Source organism: Nelusetta ayraudi, unplaced genomic scaffold (genome assembly GCF_046127955.1).
Source record: "Nelusetta ayraudi isolate G7.1 ecotype Tasmania unplaced genomic scaffold, CSIRO-AGI_Nayr_v1 ptg000021l, whole genome shotgun sequence".
Classification (NCBI taxonomy): domain Eukaryota; kingdom Metazoa; phylum Chordata; class Actinopteri; order Tetraodontiformes; family Monacanthidae; genus Nelusetta; species Nelusetta ayraudi.
The window spans coordinates 3,434,664-3,455,128 of record NW_027466071.1 but is presented as its reverse complement, the minus strand read 5'-3'; the positions used below and the strand labels follow the sequence as shown (position 1 = coordinate 3,455,128).

At 47.5% G+C, this 20,465-nt stretch overlaps 1 protein-coding gene across 1 annotated transcript in view; it reads right to left on the bottom strand.

The window, feature by feature from the left end:
* Positions 1–20,465, bottom strand: part of akap6 (A kinase (PRKA) anchor protein 6) — a 166,100-nt gene that overhangs the window by 14,352 nt on the left and 131,283 nt on the right. Inside the window, exons 19-22 of the mRNA XM_076027444.1 lie at positions 15,683–15,766; positions 15,375–15,527; positions 6,068–9,001; positions 4,124–4,961 (exon numbers count right to left, since the gene is read on the bottom strand). Of these exons, the coding sequence (XP_075883559.1) occupies positions 4,124–4,961; positions 6,068–9,001; positions 15,375–15,527; positions 15,683–15,766 (4,009 nt within the window). The remainder of the gene's footprint in view (positions 1–4,123; positions 4,962–6,067; positions 9,002–15,374; positions 15,528–15,682; positions 15,767–20,465) is intronic.

Here is a 20,465-nt window from a genome sequence, read left to right as displayed (position 1 = left end):
GCATCTCCGCCGCCGTTTCGGTGCATCGTGGGAGATCCCACTCCTCCGGGTGTGTGTGTGTGTGTGTGTGTGTGTGTGTGTGTGTGTGTGTGTGTGTGTGAGGTGCAGCCGCTGAGTCCAAGCCAAGGACAGGCAGGCAGCAGTGGGCAGCGTGGCAGGAGATGGATGGAGCTCCGTCACAGCTGGATCCTGGAGGAGGCTCCTGCTCCCAGCACTGGCAGCTTCTGGATGACAAACACACACACACACACACACAGGTCGTTTTATATCTGTTGCATATTGTATATTGGAAATAAGTCACATTCACGGTGACTAATGTAATACAGCTACTATCCCATGAAAACTGTTTGTTGAATTGCAATTAAATTAAAGAAAGAAAAAAAACACATCTCTCCTTTTTATATTCACTTGTGTGAAAAATATCTAAAATATTCTTATCATTTCATTCCTTTATTCTATTCCCTTTACTTTATGTATTCCCTTATTCCTTATTCTGACATTTTCCATGGTAATTTTGTCCGGACTCGGTCCCTGATCCAGTGACCTTTGACCTCGTGTCCATGCAGCTTCACCTTCACTCTGGTGTGAGTGAGACGTTCAGTCATTTTCCATTTTTGTAAAACCTTTTTGAGCGTGAGTGAGTGATGCAACCTGAGTGAGTCACACACACACACACACACACACACACACACACACACACACGCACACACACACACACACACACACACACACACACACACACAGCAGACGCTGTGCTGTCTGGGTCACAGAACGCATCACGTGCCGCATTCAGGATTGTTTTAATTGCACCTCTGTGTGTGTGTGTGTGTGTGTGTGTGTGTGTGTGTGTGTGTGTGTGTGAGTGTGAGTGCATGTGTTGTGAACAGGTGGGCTGTACTGGGGCACGCTAGGGGGGTGGGCATCAGTGATATGACGTGTGTGTGTGTGTGTGTGTGTGTGTGTGTGTGTGTGTGTGTGTGTGTGCGTGTCCTTTGTGGTGGACCTACACGTGTTTGTTTTTGCGCTGAGCTTCGCTTTGCACTTTGGTGCATGTTTGCGCTGGTGGGAGCGTGTTCCACTTTCTCCTCTGTGTGTGTGTGTGTGTGTGTGTGTGTGTGTGTGTGTGTGTGTGTGTGTGTGTGTGCATGTGCGTGCAACAACGTCTGTCTAACCTGCAGCTGTTGGGCTGTCAGTGCTTCTACCTGGACCCTCATGCCCTGCCCTCAGGGGTGTGTGTGTGTGTGTGTGTGTGTGTGTGTGTGTGTGTGTATGTGTGTGTGTGTGTGGAGGCAGGGGCAGTAGGTTTTGCTGAGCCCTGGAGGCAGCCATAGGGCTGCCACATACACACACACAGCCGGTGTCACCCAGGGCCTTTGTTAATGTCGTGCAGCTTCGTGGTTTTGATTTGAGTTTAAAAATAGAAAACACGATGAGGAGGCGACTCCGCAGCGGCCGCGAGCACGACGCCCTCAGACCAGCGCTGCATGGCAACATCCTTTCTTTCCCAGGTTTACTTCATTTGAAACTAATTATAAGAACTTTTTATTCCGTTTCTTTTCTTTTTTTCCCCCGTCTGCTTTGGGAAATCTGATGCGGCTCCGTCTCCTCTTTCTATTATTTTCTTATTATTTCGACGTCGCAGGGCGCGAGGTGACCAGCTGCCCCGAACAAGAGCCACTGTTGTCTGCGTGCTTTCATCCACGACCATCGAATAAGAGAGAACACCAGCCTGTTTAAAATATTCCACTTTTCTTTGATTCTCTTTATTTTGGATGCGGCGGCCGCTTCGGCTGGTACCATTTAGTGGCACTGCAGGCCGACACTGATGCTGACAGATGGAGCCAGGAGGGGTTGTTACTGCCTGATAAGAGGCAGAAAACTTCTCTTTGTGTGTTTGTCACATGTTAGTTAGAGAGTAATCATCTTTTCCCTCCGTGCTGAAAGCAAGCCTCTCTGCCCGTGAGCTGTTTATACATTTCATAGGCAATGTTGTAAAAGTAAGCAGAAATACTTGTAGGTAATATATATATATATATATATGTTCCAAATACAATTAGAACGTTTCATTTGTGTTTTCGAGCTCCAACTCACTCTGAGTGGCGCCGCCCTGCTGGCGGCTGCCCTCGCTGACTCTTGGCTCCGCCCAGCAGCTTTCGTTTTGGCTCGGCTGACGGTGGACTGGGTTCTCACCTGAGAGGCAAAGCAGGTGGGACAAAAGAGAGGAGGAAGGAAAGAAAAACGAGATATCATTGCAGAGAAAGTGTTGAATCGCCCGCTGACAGCAGATTACACCTTTGAGAGGAGCTGATGTTCACTTTGTTTTCTCTCTCTTTGCGCACAAAGAGAAGACGGAGACGACGAAAGTTGAAAGACGGAGCCGCACGTCTCACCGAGCCGAAATGTTGTTTGTTTTCCAATCGTCTCTCTCTCTCTCTCTCGTTTTTTTTTTTTTTTTTTTTTTTTTTTGCATTTGGGCTAAAATTGATGAAAAGTTGCAAATGGAAAGGACGAGCGTGAGGGAGGCTGAAAACAATTCCCTCCCCGTTCTTGTAATTGGTTCACAACTAATGGCTTTTGTAAACTCTGGTGCAGCCAGTTGATGAGGAGGCTGGAGCAGGACAGAGATGCTGCTGGAGCTCCGCCCCTGGTTCCTGACATCACCAGCGAGTCAACCAGACTAAATGACGAAATATGAAATGATAAACTGGTTCAAAAACAAATAATAACAATGTGAAAGCGCAAAAAAATCCTGAAATTTAGGTTTCCCGCCTTTTCAGTTTGACAGTGAAATTCTGCTTCCTCCAGTCTGCGGTCTGGACACACAGCTCACACCAGCGTCCACTGGCAGCTGAGCCTCGACGCCGTTTACAGAGTTGATAGGCAGACTGGCAAGGTTGCAGAGGTGGCGGTGGGAGGGGGGGAGGGGCAGTGGGGTGGGGTGGGATTGGCAAGGTAATTTGCATGAGGAAATAGAAAAGTTAAAAAAGAACACAAACACGCTAATTCAGCGGCGGAATGAATTGAACAATCACTGCGGGATGTGGGAAGCTCTTAGCTGATGAATCCTAATGAAATCTGACTGATAGTAATTATGCTGATCTTGTTCTGTGGACCTTAACCTTTTAGCTGAAAAGTGAGAAGTCTGCAAATCCCCCCCCTTCCATTAACACCTGAGGGTTGGGAGGAAGAGGAGGAAGAGGAGGAGGAGGAGGGTGGGGGGGTGAAAAGCATTTAATAAAAAAAAAAAGTAAAGAGGAGAGGCAGGAGGAGAGGAGCGGGAGGGGCCGGGTGAGTGTTGGGAAAAAAGGAAGAGGAAGAAACAAGAGGCACCAGATATATACATATATACATATATAGATACACAAATATATATATATATATATATATGTATATGAACTGATTTTTTTTTTGTTTTTAGTTGAATGCTGCTTTCTATTTGTTTTGCAAATTTTAATTATTATCTTTAATCTTGTTGTGATGCTTCATTGATGTTCTTTCACACAGCTGTATTGGTTGGTGGGTTGGGGGAGTTTGGGGGGGGGGGTGTTTGCATTGGTATTTCAGATTTATTTTTCACAGCGCTGTGTTTCATATCGAGTGTATAAATAATACACATTTCATACATACATTCTATATTGTCAATATCATGAACATTAGTCATTCATTTGAGCACTTTTATCACCATTTGGTCATAAAATAATATCAGCAACAACATCAAGCTGCTTGGTTAGCCAAGAGAGCCGGACTTCCCGTCACTCCGGGACACTGACCTGCGTCTCAGAAGCGCTGGCAGCCGCCGTCGCTCCTCGCTGCGGGCCGCTCCGCCCTCTCCTCCCGACCGCCGCTCCTCCTCCTCCTCCTCCTCCTCTCCGCCGCTCCTCCTCCCCGGCCCGCCTATCAGCCTCGCTCATCGCGGAGCAGTTAATTTTGGGATTAATACGCGTGGCGGCGGCGGCGGCAGCCTCTTTTGAGGGATTTGTAGCGGCGCCGCAGACACTTATCTCGGTCATTACGGCGGCCGTATTGGATCGGAGCGCCGCGGTATCGGGCCGACGGCGGGCCGCCGAGGAGTCTGTCGGGGCGACACGCGCCCGGGGATTAAGATAAGGAGGCCCCTCATTACCACTCCTCTCCTGCCGACGCCCGGCCCGGCCGTCTCCTCCTGCAGCCACGTCGCAGAGGAGGCGCGGCTCCTCACCTCGCTGCTCTTCCTCGTCGCCCGAGGACGTGCGAAGAGGAGGAGGAGGGGGAGGAAGAGGAAGAGGGGAAGGGCTGTCACTCATGTCGGCGTCTGAGGGTCCCCAGGTGGAAAACGAGCTGTAGCGAGGCTCAGGTAGCAAAGGCTGCTCCTCCTCCATGGGAACAGATCTTTGAAAATACAGGTGGTTTCCATCCAGGGCTGATTGAGGTTGAGGAGGAACCTCCTGGAGAGGATTGACCTGGAGTCTGGTGGCGGCAGGCGGGAAGGTGACGGTGTTGAGCTCGTAGCCGGGGTCCAGGGAGGAGAAGTACTCCACCTCCTCCCTCAGCGAGAGGCACCTGGGCCTCCGGGCGGGGGCCACGCTGTAGCACAGGGGCGGGCCCAGGTAGACCTCCTCCGTGCAGGCCGAGAACAGGGTCTCCTCGTCCCGGATGTCCGGGCTGGCCGGCGGAGACGGAGAGGGAGAGGGAGAAGGTCCGGCTCCGGCCGACCCGAGGTCCAGAGAGCGGAGACGAGGATCCGAGGGTCGGGAAGCCGTTGGGATCTTCAGCCTGGTGCTGGTGAACAGCTCCGGGCTCAGGCTAGGGGGCGCCGGCGGGGGCGTGACGGAGGCGGGGATGCTGTAGGGCAGCGGGGTGGCGCTCTTGTCCTCGGAGCACTGGCTGACCTCGCCGCAGTCGCTGTCGTGGGAGGAGAGGGACAGGTAGGAGTAGAAGTCGCCCTTCCGAAGGTGGAGAGGCCGGTGGGAGTGTTCCAGGACCTGCAGGAGGAAGTTGCTTGAGTGTTTTTAATCACTATTATTATTATTATTATTATATTTTTTTTTAACTTGTTTGCTTGTTTCTGATTTCAAATTGCTCTGTCCACTGAGACACAATTATGTGCTTGCAATTGCTTGTAATTAGCGTGGACCTGACCTGATTAGCCTCATTGTGGAAACACAAAGACAAGAACTCTGAGGTCCATTACTTTCATTCCAAATGTGAATTTTAATCAAGTCCTGTTTAATCAGTGGAAGGTAGTAAAAAAAACTTCTAGAATTTCAAGAGAACAAAACCCTGTACATATAAACACACACTACCAGTCAAATAGTTTGGACTCATACTTCTGATTTGATGGTTTTTCCCTCATTGTCATGACCACTGACATTGCAGATTGTCTCTCAAGGCATCCAAACTATTAAACATAAACGTGTGAGATAACTCCAACAAGTTTTCTATTTGAGATGATCTAGAATAGCCACCCATCACAAAACATATATAGAACATAACATATATGGTCATATATTTGATGTCTTCAGTGCATCTACAGTGTAGAAAGTAGTCAAGATCAAGAAGACACAGATGTGTCGAAACTTTTGACTGGTAGTGCACACACACACACACACACACACACACACACACACACACACACACACACACACACACACACACACACACACTAAAACTTCAGGAAACCAATCACAGCCCACTCTTGCCTTTACTAAGCACATTCAAATGTTTGTATTTTTACATTTTCGACCAGGAATTCTACTTTCTTCTTCTGTGAAATAAAATTGAAGACTGATTAGCGCTTTAATTAATCCACTTTCAAAAGATCCCTGAGAGCGAAAAAAAAAAAAACAACCCTACATTACATCATGAAAGCTATGATCTGTGATGCGATTTATTAAATTACTCCACTTCAGTGGGCAAATTAACTGGAATTACTTTTGCGACTTTTGGATTTACTTGTCCCTGAAATGTTCCCGAAAATATGAGGTCAAACAGTCGGGCAGTGCACTTGGCGTGCGTCTCTCTCTCTCTCTCTCTCTCTCTCTCTCTCTCTCTCTCTCTCTCCCTCTCAGATGTGACATGCATTCTGTACCTTGTCTCTGATCTGTGCGGCAGGTGCGGGACCCTGGTCGGGGACGGATCCGTGGTTCAGGTTCGATTCGTCAGGCTTGTTCTCCTTGTTCTTCAGCGCCGTGGACGTCATGTCAATGATCTCCATGACAAAGTTGTGCACGTTCTCCTTCTTGCCCTCGTCCACGCTCCGCGGATGGAGGGGTGCGGGGGAGGGGAGGTGTCCGCAGCAGGAGGAGTGGCTGTGCCTCCTCTTGGGGGGCATGGACGACTCCCGGTCGATCACCTCCCGCTTTGCCTCCTCCGTCACAAAAGACGAGAACTTGAACTTCTCCTGGATGGTGATGGCCTTGCGCCCTCCACCGGCAGATGGTCGGCCGCCGTGCAGAGCGCCGTGGGACCTGCAGTGGTCGACGGGCGAGGGGCCGGGCGAGGGCAGGGCCGGGCTGTGGCAGGGCAACTCCCCCTTCAGCTGCTCCGCTAAGGAGGACGTTTGATTGGTCGGAAAAGAGAGGAGTTCGCACGACGGCGACGAGGTGAGATCGCTCGCTGTTGCGGTGGAATCCCTGTTTGCTGTCAAGCCGCCAACGCCCGGAATGGACTCTGGAGCTTTGGTGAACAGGTAGTCCCTCAGCGACTCTCCTTTCTTGGTGAACACGCTCGACTCTTCCCGGAGGAGTTCGTCGTCCTCGTCTTTGCCCTTCAAACAGCTCTGGTCCACATTCCCATTTTCCACGTCGTCCACGAACTGGCAAATGTAGCTTCTAGTCGCGTTCCTCCGGTTCTCCTCCTCTCTTTGCGTTTTAGTGCTGCGGCTACTACCGGTGCCGGCCTCCGTGGGTTTTGTAGGGGTGCGGCAAAGAAAGCCGCACTGCTCGTTGCTCTGGGAAGAGGACGTGAAGGTGGACAAAAGGTTGGTTCCACACTGCAGCTCATCCAGGAGGGCGGCCTCAGTTTTTACAGAGGAGGACGACGTCCGCGGAGATCGAATCCAAGTCTGCAGCTCCCTCTTCATGTAATCTAGTCCCAGGATGTAAGGCCCTCCCATCTCCTCTCCGTCGGCGTCCTCGTCGTCCTCGTTTCCGGACGAAGCGCCGCTCAACCCTGCCTGCTCCTCGTCCTCTCCTTCCCGGACGCCAAGCTCCTCCTCCGTCAGCGTGAGCGTCGAGGAAGACAGGAGGTCACTGTCGTCCTCGTCTTCGTCGGTGCAGGAGACATTGACCAGCAGACTCAAGCTGGGGCCATCGGCGTCGTCGGCCCCCCTCTGGCCATTTCCATTGCATTGTTTCCTGTGGCAGCGGGAGTTGGTGTTGTCCGCCGCTGACGGATCTTGGAAGAGGTGGCGTTGGTTTCTGAGCATTGCAAAGTCTTCAGAGCCCAGAGAGGAGTCCTCTGTGCTGCTGAGCTCTGTTAGGGACGCTGTTGCCGAGCTCTCGTTGATCAGGGATGGCGGTCCTTTCCGCGAGAAGCCGGCAATACCCAAAAGTTGGGAGCCAACAAGGGAGGCAGAGGGCGGCAGTCGAATCTGCTGGGGGGAACTGCTCCTGAGAGTCATGTCAGAAACACTGCGAGTCATCTTTGTGGCCAAAGGACTCTGGATGTTTTCCAGGCGCTTCAGGAGATCGAGGGTTCTTCGGCTGAGCTCACCGGAAGAAGGTTCCCCTGGAAAACTCATGTGTTTCCCCGCTTCACCTTCCTCGATGGTCCTGCACAACTCCTGGTCTCCCAGGCTGGCCAGACTGCCTCCAGTGTCGACATCGGTGCTGCGACATGCTGGGAGCAGGCAGCTCTCTAGGGAGGAGCTCCGGTGCAGCAGGTCTTTGGAGGGAAACAATTCCACTCCGAGAGCCAGAATGGACTCGAGTGAGGAAGCTTGTGAAATAACTGGACTTGGCACCTGCCTGCACAGATCATGGGGTGTCTCCAAACCATTCAACTGCTTATCTTTGTCAGTGTCCATGTCAGCATACATGACTTTCATGTCCAGGTCAGAATCTGAGTCAGTCACGGTCACCATCCCATGTCCATTGATTAGAATCTCAACTGTTTCTCCTCCTGACTTCCGGTGCTTCCTTCTTTTGTCGTCATCCCTGCTTCTTCTACTAATATCCCTTCTTCGGCCCTTTTCCTTTGTATTATCCTTAGCCTTTACTCTTCTTTGGTGGTAACTGGCAATTCTGTCATTGCCCAGCATGAAAAGACTGACATCCTTCCTCTGCCCATCGCCTTCTTCTTCTCCTCCCAGATCTTCTTCCTCTCCTTGGATTCCAGAGTTAGTTGTGGTTGTATCTGTATCTCCGGTATCACTTACAATTCCGCTCTCACTCTCGGACCGTCGACTGCTCACTGACTGGACACAATTTTTGCTGCCCACACTCTTTGGATTTTGGTTTTCGATTCCTCGATCGTCTCCGCAGCTTTCGGACGTCAGACCGAGGACATCCGGGAGCGATTCCATGGAGGAAAATGACGAGTCTTTGCTCATGCTTTTCAGCAGAATGTGCTGTTTCTGTTTTCCTGATCTTCCAGATGAGGACCCAGTGTGACAATACTCTGGTTGTCTATACAACTCAACACTATGGAGGCTAAACACTTGGTAGACGTTATTGTTGTTAGGAACCAGATATTGGGACGTCTCATTGGGGTGAAGCCCTGATGTTGGTTCACTACTTCTACTGGATATCATCTCGGAAAACTGAGCATCTTCATCAGCAGCCTGACTCAAGTCACAGTGAATTCCATCAGATGGAAAATTGTCCAGAGGTAGGTGTGCCTGTTCAGGGAGACCGTGCATAAGGTCGTGTTTTGGTACTTCAGGTCGTTCTGGTTCTGTGATTGTCATATCAGTTTCATCCCATTCCCAGGAGTCATCAGCCAGGGGTGCAACTGGACCGTGCGGGACCGGGCTCATCTGGTGGAGATCTACCAAACCTGGTTCCAGAAAGTTGCCAGGTACCTGTGTGAGGATAAGAACACAAGAAAAAGGTGAACAATTGAATGTAGTTTAAAAAAAAAAAAAAATGCCTACATACTCATACACAGGCATACATCTGTGATGATCTGCACAATCTTCTGGCAGTGGCAGTGTTTCGTCAATTCAATAATAGGCTAGAAGAGCAGGTTCTAGAGCTGCTCATCAAGCGCGGTGCTCTGAGATAACTGTGATAATATGGTGCAACACAACTAAATCTGAATGGAGTACATATAACATATACAACTGTTATGACCCTGCGTTGAAATGCATGCCTGTAAGATTTGTTTAGACAAAAGAAGCAAGTCCTATAATTATGTCAAGAAGTGCTCGTCCATTCCTAAATTTCGTCTTTTCATATTAGCCCTGAAAAGACAGAAGTATTTGCTTGATAACCTTGAGTGCGCTGAATAATTTGGTGCTGTCACACACTGTCAATGTTTACCCCCCTCACCCCTTTTTTTCCAGATCTTGTTTTGGCATCAAAGTCTTTAAAACGATGACTTGAGAATCTGATGTCCTTTCTTTGAGCTACATCTTGACTCAGGCCTCCGTTTGAAAGAGACACACTGACAACCCTCTCTGACAAAACACGTCCTGTGATCATTTAAAAAAAGAAAAAAAAGAAAAAGGAATAAAATCAGCCCGCCCCGGAGCAATTGCTCATAAATCTCAACACAAATTATTCCGCTCTGGAACAAAGCGATGAATTATTCAAAAACGACTTCTGAGAGAAAGAGCACGGAGCTGAAAACCCCAAAGTAAATACGTAATCAAAAGCTTTCAGAAAGCTCGGCTGTCTAAAAATATGCTTAGACACAGGAATTCTTCCCTTCCACAGACATAATTATACAAATTGCTCCGCGTCTCGTTAACAAGAGAGGGGGGTAATTCATATTAGCCATTCATAGCCTATTAATCTAATAAACTAGTTGGCTGTGTGTGTGTCTGCGCGTGTGTGTGTGTGTTTGTGTGTGTGTGTGTGTGTGTGTATATGGGTCTGTGTAATGAATTTCTATTAGATTTGTGTTTATTCCCCTTGTGCTGATAAGGGAGATGGGGGTAATGAATGAACTGGGTTTTGCCATTGCAGACACATTCAAAAACACATCCAGCGCCAAGGGAGGTGAACATCAATCTGCTTAATCCAATCAAATCCAGGATTTGATGACCCACAAAAACACTGTATGTCCGTTCTGGATTTCATTCATATTTCTTTTATTTTGAAACAGTTTTAGTTGAATTCCAGTGCAAGTAAATATATCTCTCTTTTTTTTTAAAGGGGCAAAAAAGTTGTTTCTACAGGGGCATTGCCCTTAGGTATGTATGTACTTGTATGTATGAGGCTTAAGTTTATTTATTTCTAGTATGTGTGTATTTGTAAATTTGATTTACAATTTCCCACTGAAATTGGCAGATTTTTATTTCGTTTTTAATTCATATGATGAAAAAGAAAGAGATTTAAATAACACTAAAAATTTAGATTTAGATTCCGGGAAACTTTGAGTCAGTGATTAAAATTTCTTGTGAGAAATATTGTGTTGATAACCTCCAAGCAGGTATTTGCTGCAGCTGTTTGTGTGTATTGTGAAAGACCTGCGCGGTGTTTTTTGGGGTGAAAACGGAAAACTTTTTCCCATTAGCCCCGGTTTGACTGCTCCCATTTGTTAGCATAGCATCTGCTGGAAGGCCCAAGGAGAGCAGAGCTATCTAGCAGCGTCCGGGTGATTATTCATGTGGCTGCGCTCCTGCAGGAGCCTCTGCTGTTGCTGGCTTGCTGCTGTACCAGTTGTCAAAGCACTGAGGGAGCCCAGCGACACCGGTCTGATTCAAAAATGAATAGAAGCGCGCAGATAAATCACCACTCCATGCAGAGTGGGGAAGCTGACAGGCTGCGTTGAATGTAATTTCAAACGGTGAATGAAAACCTCCATATGTTGCGCACAGCTCTCCACAAAAACACATTTTACAAGAGGGGGGGGACGTGTTTTCAAAGATAATTTCCATGGATTATGTGAGACTGGGAGGTACACTTAGTGGAACCTTATCTTTACCAACACACAACGCTTCAGTTTAGACTGATCCACATTCAATAAAGGACCAAAACAGCCTTCTGATAGCAGGGCCATTAAACATGGAGAGATGAAGCCACGACTTCTGTCTTGTGTGCCACTTGGTCCAACATTAAGATCCAATCTGTGATTTCCATGCCCTCCCACCAAACACTAACCTAACCTGGAGCTCCTGAGGATTCCAAAAGAAAAGTACAGTTTTTTCTAATGGAACTAAGTGATGCAGATCTTCCCATCAACACTCCCAGTTTTGGGTTCCGCAAGAAATGGGCTAAAATTGAAGACGGATCAAGATTCTCATCAAGATGAGGTTGAAAATGAAGCAGTGACACTCTCTTGTCTGTAAATAAACGTCAGCAGCTGAAGCTGAACTTTTAGAAATATTGCTTTTATTTTGCAGAAAACTGTCACGGAAAAACGCAGCTACTGCTGCACCAGGTGATTGCAGGAAGACCAGCGAGCGTCTCGCTCATCCGCAGCGTCGGTAATTGATGTTGCAAACGTCGCGTCGAATTTCCTGTCTACTTCGGGCTGACTTTGTCAAGCCATTTGCCACAGACATTTGCAATTTCTTTCGGAGTACTTTAGAACCTTGAATGTTACATATGACTGTAGAGTCTCAACTCAACATGACCATTGGGAAAGCTTGACAAGTGTCGCGTCTGTAATGAGACGAGGCAGGGCTTCGTTCAAAGACTCGACTGGAGCTTCTGATCTTGCTCTGTTTTTTAAAAAAAAAAAAAAAAAGAAAAGAAAAAAAAAATGCTCACGAAACCATCAACACAACTTGCCGTCGCCATCATTTAAAGGAATTTGCCCTTTTTGCTGGTATCCTGTGGAAAAGCCTGCCTGGGAAAAGACAGGTCTGACTAGTGGAGAAAAAGAGATCGAAACATGTAAACTACACTGGAAATGCAAACATGAGACCAAAAAAAAAAAAAAAACTCCCAAAAAACTGCAGCCCCTTGCAGGGCAGCAAGCACACTCATTTACACAAACACACTCTCTTACACACACGCACACACACACACACACACACACACACACAGGAAGACTGGGAGAGGACAATCGTTTTATCACCGAGCAGAAGTGTTCATTTATAAGCTAAAGCAGCCAGATATATGCCTCCCTGCTCCTCGGCCTCCCTCTTTATTCCTCTCCCATCCCCAGGAGAAGTGAAATTACTCTCCAGCCAGGCAGCGAGGTCAAAGTGTCTGCCCTCTGTTATTTGTCTTCTCCTTCTTTCCTGTGCGCGCGCGCGTGTGTGTGTGTGTGTGTGTGTGTGCGTGTGCGTGTATAACAGGGCTGAGGGAGAGACTGCTGTATGTATTTGGTGCTACTTCCAGCACCAAACACATACAGCAGAATTAGATTTGGAAGACCATTAATACACCGCGCTCCATATTTCCAGCGACGCCTCCCTTTCTTGTGCACTTTAGCTTTGAAGTGGATTCAGTGCAGCTTTATTAGATGCACAAAGAAGAACAAACAACACAAACTCCAGTTCTTTTCAGGGAGTGAAAATGTTCAACTTGCTCTCAGATTTCCCACAAAGTCTTTTTGTAGTAATCTGAAGACAGCTCCAAAACTACAGACAGATCACCAGTATAACTAACGCTTACATACATCTATAATGTCAATATCTTGTTTTTGATTGCCGTTTGTACCCTGTTAGGCAAAAAAATATTTAGCCTATAATTGTTTTGAAGTTATTTTATTCTATTTCCTTGTTTCTTTTAATCAATATAATCTCCACTCTTTTCTATCATATTGTTGCTGTAGCTATGCAAATCTTCTTCTTCTATTTCTTCTTCTTCTTCAGTCTTAGGCTGGCTCTTCAGCCACTCTCTAGCTCACTGTGTGTTGGAGTCTGAAGCCCGACAGTTGTTTAATCCACAGAAACTCTGAAACGGAGTCTAACAGAAACACGGCCAGGAGTAAAATCCCTGGCGGTTCGATGGTTCATAGATGGTGGAGGCCAGGTGGACAACAACGGCATGATGTACATTAGCAGTGCGAGGAGGCCTGATGAGGACTACATATAAAGCAGAGTCAGTGCTCAGCAGGCAGGACCAGGCCAGCAAGACAAGGTCAACCCTTGGCAATTGAAAAACAACCCCTGTGCATTTTAACTAGAAACTCTGGATGTGAGTCTGTGTCAAGACTTTGGACAAATTATATTTGTCAGTTTCAGTCGTACATGCAGCAAAACTGGAGGGTCGAGTCTGAATATTTTCAATGAAGCTACTTTGTGAGGAAAAATGTGTCGGACGTCTGACTTTTGCTCACACAATATCTGCTAGTAGCAATGAACTTGCTTTCATGAATATATGAGCAGAAACTAGAGGAGTGTATGGATTTGTAGCCACATCTAAAAACAGTGCGGGCCCAATTTGGCCCACGGGCCAGAGTTTGACCCATGTGCTATAAGCGTTGATTGTCTTTGCGTCACCGGTGACGGGTCGAGACTGGAGCCCAGCACGCCGGCCGCCGCCTCTCATGCTGATGTTGTGATGTTTACGTCTGCTTTGGCCCCCCCCTCCTCCCGCTCCCTCTGAGCTTATACATCACCGTCCATCGATCAGAGTGCCATGGATCAATGCTGCGGCCCTGCTGTGTTGAGGGAGGTTCTCTCACACGCACCTGACGCCCAGTGTCTCCACACGTGTCGCCGTCAATAAAAAAAAAAAAAAAAAAAAAAAACAGAAACACCGCCGTGAGCTGGAGCGCCACAGCCCTTTTTACAGCTTGCATAAATGTCAGCGCTTGTGCACGTGTGGCGCGCGTGTGCGTAAAAGCCTCGCCGCATATTCAAATGCACCTCTGTAGAACAATATTCATCACTATTAGGAATCCATAAAGAATCCATTGTGGTGCGGCTCTCCAGCCACGGCTGAATAATGCGCCTGGGTCCCTCCCTCTCTCTCTCTCTCTCTCTCTCTCTCTCTCTCTCTCTCTAGCTCTCTCTGCACTCACTGTGGGTCGAGCGACCCCGGCTGCTCGTGAATGATATTTCTCCGCATCACGCGAGCCGCAGGCCGCCATGGTCGCAGAAGGTGCCTGAAGACTTCGACTGAGGCGACGGCTCTGACGGACAAAACCAGTGTTGCCAACTTTCATTCAGAAAAATAAAGGAGGTCATGACCATCACAGGCCGGTGGCTCCCAGTGGTAACCTGGGTTTCACCCAGACTGGTTTATCAAAAGGTCTGATGACAACTGTTAGAGAAAGCAGATCATCGACAAAGCGCTGAAAAACAAAGAAGTTTTTATTGCAAATGAACAGAGTGAAGTGAGAGGATGTAGTGGACCAATGAAAAGGTGAACAGAAATGAAACTGGGAAGAGAGTCAATGCAATCGAGCAGGAAAACTAATAAACTGATGAAAGACAGACGACGATGGGCCATCACTCTCCATCTCTCTTTAAGCAACTTGGAACAGCAAAACCAAGAGTTCCATCTGAGGTTTTTGCCTTATAAAAGGTATTTTGCACCACTTGCCACCATCAGAACCAGCGCTAGCGCAGGTCTCAACCCACTACAGGTGAGAGCAGAAGCTAGAGGCCAACCACAATGCAAACCAGTGCGGCTAAACACGACAACCAACACGCGTGCAGCAAACTGAGCTGCATTAACCACCAGGTAAGCGAGGTTTCTTTTCCGTTCTTCTCTTCTTCCTCAGTGATTTTTGACGCAGCGCCACCACAGGTGAGGAGGGGAACGAGGTGATTTGAAAGGTTTGGGTGTTTGGTTGGTTTGACAGCATGTGCTGTGAAAGCAAACTTGAACCAGATGAATGTTGCAACCTCGATCATTGTGTGTCTCCCAGACGACCAGGAGGGAAACACAGTCTTGTTTCAACACAGTGAATCTTGTTGGACCATTAAAGCAGCACTTCAGGACGACTTAAAGGAAATGATCTCATGTTCAGTTGGTTCCTGTGGGCATTTTCTTCCTAGATCAACCACAACCTGCGAGAGAAACCTCTGCATTTTTATTTTATTTCTTTTTTCGTGAAAGACAAAGACAAAAAGTGAGTCCTCATGTCTAAATTTGCACTTGGTTGTGAATGACGGCGCTTATATAAGGAGTCACGACGGTCTCTGGGTGTAAAGGTTGCTCCATAACTAACAGAGCGCAGCCTTAATCACGGCACCGTCTGTCTTTCACGCTGCATCTTAGCATCAAATCAAAGTCTGACACGCTCGGCGAGTGTGACAGTGCATCAGCTGACTGCCTGCGGCGCCGAGTGAAGGATGTAAAGTGTAAATGTCAGAGCGCTCTAACCTGCTGCTCTCCCAGCTCCTTCTTCAGCCTGTTCTGCCACTGCAGGGCCTGCATCACGATCGCCTCCCACCTCCGCTCCAGGTTGATTGACAACAGCTGCAGGGCCTCCCAGTGCTGCTCCGCCTCTGGGCCCACCTCTGCCATGGGGCCCGACTGTCGCAAAAAAGTGGGATGTGTGCAAAAGCAGTCATGGCAGGATTGTTACGACACGGTTATGATGCTGGTGCTGGTATGACGGAAGAACAGTGCCAGCAGTGGAGCCGCTCTGATTCCTCCGCCGTCTCAAACCGCACAGGCTTGGAACTCACCTGGCTTTGTTGCAGAAGTTTCTGGCAGAGCTTCAGCACTGAGGAGACTCCTCGACGACGAGCTCGCACCTCTGAACACAGAGACTAAGAGGACGGAAAAAAACAGAGAAGACAAAATTGATGAAAATGATTCTTTTTTTTTTTTTTTAATTATTTAAAAACTATTTCTGAGAGCATTCGGTCTAATATGATCTTCAATCGCTGCTCTGCAAGCCCTCTGCAGTACAGTACTGTTGAAGTCTGTAGTTCTTACGATTTCTTTTGTTCACGTAAATTGTTCTGTATTTCAGAAATGCTTGAAATCTCAAAAAGGAACCTGGAGAAGGGCATCTACTGAAATGCAAAACGATATTTTCTTTGTTTTGTCTTAATTTTAGTAAATGCATTGACACATAAATGGATTGAATTGCTGTCACCTCGCCAAAGAAATCAGACCAACAAGCTGGCCAACTACGTGTATGAGTAAGAAGAATATTTTGGTGTAGCTGGTGCATTCACACATCCAGGGAAATACCTTTTGGAAGTACAATATGACAGTAAATGCCAATAAACCAAATGAATTAATAAATCTTTCATTCCTTATTTGGTGAATTACCTTTTAAAGCCCTTAAGGTCCTACTGACATAGACGGAACAGATGAAGTGGGACTGGAGTATTTTGTTCTCTCAGTTACTGTGGCTCTCTTTAGCGAGAGTGTGTAACAGCACAACACTTTTGTCTGGCTGTTACATTAACTTGTCCTTTCTTGGAGTATCAATAATTCAATGCTTTTATACACTTTGGGGGAGCGTCTCTCTTTTTGTTTTGATGACTTTGAGACGATCCAAGTTTTTAGCTCACAAAGTGCTGAAAACTGTCGCGGGAAAAACAAATTCTTAGAAACATTGACAGCTCTTAAACACATCCACGACGGCCAACTGGTTCATTCAAAAAGCAGTCAAGAGGAGCTGAGGAGTCGGCGACTGTTAGCAGCGGTGCCTTAAATAAATGACAGGGGCCAAAATTCTGCTGCTTTGTTTCTCTTTAATAAATGCAAAAGAAAAACAACAACGGAAAACAAGGATTGGCAGCGCCTATTATAAATCACTATATGCTGATGAGCTTCCACACGCAAAGGTCAGTGTGTGTGAGTGTGTTTGCATGTTGCGCACACAAGCTCGTGGAAAAAGCCTGTTAGTGTGTGTGTGTGTGTGTGTGTGTGTGTGTGTGTGCCACAAAGAACAGAGGGGACAGCCTCTGCAGCGGCCCATCACATCCAAGCCCCAAACTATTTATGCTAATCCTGCCTGCTTGCTGAAAAGCACTTCCTTTACATTTTCTTTACATTTTTCCAATAAATATTAAACACTATTACAATGAAATGGGATTTCTCTTCTCTTCCTGCACACTCTCACGCACACACGCACGCACGCACACACACACACACACACACACACACACACACACACACACACACACACACACACACACACTCTTGTCTTGTCTTTCATCTCTTCTTCCTTGCTTTCCTTAGTTTAGCATATTTGCGGCCTGTCTGGTTGTTTAAACAGGAGATGGGAATGCAGAATGCAGAGGACAGGATCAAGAGGACGAGCGTGGCGCGAGGTTGCAGATGAATTTATTCCGAGCAGGAGGTGTGTATTACCTTGAAAGGAGCCCCTAAACGACAACAAAAGTGATACTCGCTCGGCGCCAAATAACTGCTGCGAGACGGTGCAGGAAGATGAATTAAAATGGATGGAAGCCGGAACAATAATTCAGCATGTAAGAGTCAGGGGACGACGGTCATAACTCTAAAATCTCTTCCATAAAGTCAGCCTCAACAACACAAAGTGTAAAACATTGACTGAGAAATATTGTTGCTATAAATATGACCTGTCGACGACTTGAAAAATCCCTTCACGCCGGCCGCTGCTGACGCCGAGTCTGATGCCGAGTCTGATGCCCAATTGATTTCATCCACTTAGTAATTGCACAAGTTGGGCGACGCGGTCTGCAGACGCGACGATAAATAACGGCGGCTTAACGCGGTGTCATAGCGAACGCATTCACGCCGATACCTGATCAATGCATTTGTCTACGGCGTCCAGCCAGTGAGTCAAACTGCACTTCCTCATATGAAACGCCCCCAAAATATCATTTCTGTGCGTGCACAGACAGCAGCACCGACACGGCTTCCCTTATCTGTCAATTAACACGGGGCCCAAAGGACGGCATTAAAGCTGGCAACCACTTAGTACTGTCTGTACAATAAGCAGCTTTACAGAGACACGTTACATAATTCAGTTTTCATTGTATGAATCAATGTGCAGGTTATACTCTCATTCATGAGAAGAAGAAAAAAAACGCCATCAATTAATTATGACAAAGACAAACGAGAGCAACTAAAAAAAGTGTGTTACGTCTTCGTGTGTCCGTTCTTCATCAGAGTGCGGACACTGTGGCTAGCATCTCGTTAACAGTAGAACAGCAGTTACGGTCCAATTGGATTTGTTGATGGTAGCATATTAATGCGGAGACTTTAGAAAACTGACCAGCGGTTGGATTGATTAAAAAGCTGTGGTCCTGAAAATCATTCGTCACGTTGACGACCCTCTGGTACGAGCTGCCTGCTTGAGGCGACTCAGCTGGTCCACTGGTTGCATGGAGAAACATTAAGTATTACACTTGGGTGCATCAACTCGGGTGCATTAATAATCTTTAAATGCAACGGACGACCCTCTCTTGCCTCTTGACACGAGGAAGTTGCTGATGCCGACATCACTGTCAAGGCTCGTTGATGATCTGCTTTGGTTCCACACACAGAAACGGACCAGGCCGCTCATCCAGACCCTTTAATTTAGTCTGGGTGCTGCCAAACTCCGAGAAGCTTGCGTATTTGGACCAAACATTGCAGTATCACTTGAAACGAATGGGGCAGTAATGAGCATTGACGCCTTTGAAGCGAGTCAGGTGGAAACAAGGAACAACATCGCCGCTGGATTCGCCTCATTCTAGGAAACTAGAAGACATATTTCTATTTGCTTCGAGTGTTTCTGTTTAGACTTTATGTTGTCTTGCTGAGCTTTTCATACAGCTGAGATTTAGATGGATTGCCTTTCTTCTGTGAGAGTTTATTTTCAGACTGAAGAGAGTGAATCCCAAATCTCTCACGTTTCTGCACTGCTGCTTTTCATGCACTGATCCCTGATCCTCCCTCCATCCCTCTGTATGGCAGGTGGAGTCTGACTGGGCTCACACTGACGCACTGGGCTCCACACACACACACACACACACACACACACACACACACACACACACACACACACACACTTGGACAAATATTTGCAAAAAAGCCTTTCTTCCAAAATAGCTGAAAGCCACGAGGCGGCTGCAGAGGAGGAGGTGGCGGCTGCAGAGGAGGAGGTGCAGAGGGAGTCACGGGATGGACAGAAAAGCAGAAATAGTGCGAGATAAATCACTTACAACAGAAGAGGAAGTGGTTTCTCATGATTATTCAACATTCATTCAATGGGAGGCTCAGCGGGAAGTTAAAGACCTCCTTAGCAGGAGCGCTCATGGGCACCGGCTCATTCTAGGAGACCCACAGACACCCCCAGACCTTCCAGGATGAACAATCCCTCCAGTGACGCTCAGGTCTACCCTCAGCCTTGGTCCAGCCGGGCCTGACCAGAACACCTCTAAGGGGAGGTGTCTCAAAGGCGTCTTCATCAGAAGCCTGAATCACCTTTTTTGACCAACTCGTTCCCCAGTACCTTGGACCTTCCAAAGAGAGCACGTTCTGGAGCTTCAGAAGCTCCTTAAAGTGATCCTTCACCCTGACATCTCCCGTCTTGGCAGTTTGCCCAAGCCGGCCTCAGCCCTGGACATCTTCACCTCTGGTGTCCCAATGGACATCTGCAACCTTCTGACCAAAGGTCTTGGCTGTTGATTGCATGGTCTAATTACAACTACAGGGGGTGACGGTTGAGAATCCGTTGGAGGGGTTCACCCAACACACGTTTCCACTTCACCTCATTCGTCTAGCAGTGCAAAGTTGTTCGGGGAGTCTCCACCAGGAAGCACAGGAGTAAGCAGTGTGACTTTAATAGTTCCTCTTCCAAACGCTGTAGCAACCAAGGTCTCTGAGAAGTGTAAAGCTGCTTCTGTCTCCCCGGTCGTCTTCAAGGTCGACGAGCAAGAGACACAAATAGAACAGGTGATGACTCTATCTGTGTTTATTTTCCATCCCACTCTTCTTGTTTTCTGTCACTCAACTTCCTCTTGCGGGGAGGGTGACCGACTCGGGATAAACAAAAAGAAGAGGATTGTCATCCTCTCATCTTCTTATAATTCTCCTTCTCACTCTTTAGCTTGATCTCTCTTTCCCTCTCACCCTCTCTAGCCTCCTCTATCTCTTTTATTCTTAAATCTCCCTCTCCTTAAAACAAAATCCTCTTAACTCCCCTCCACCTCCTCATCTCCACAATCTAATTACTGAGTCCTGCCGTGAAGAGAGGGATGAGGAGGGAGGTGGCGAGAAGAGAGGAGAGGGGAGAAGACAGAGGGTGGAGGCCGTTAGCAGAGTTGCTAACTCAGTTGTTTTCAAACAGTGCTGCAGCTGGGTGAAATGACTGGACCAACACTATTTTAACACCTCAATCAGCCCAACTGGCAACCAACTTAGATGTGTTAAGAGTCTCACGCTGGAATTTAAATTGCTGTTTTAATGACCGAGCACTGGAATCTTTTAAATACTGAAAGTCACGGTACAGTAGCACAAAGCACAGTTAGTGGTAGGGCT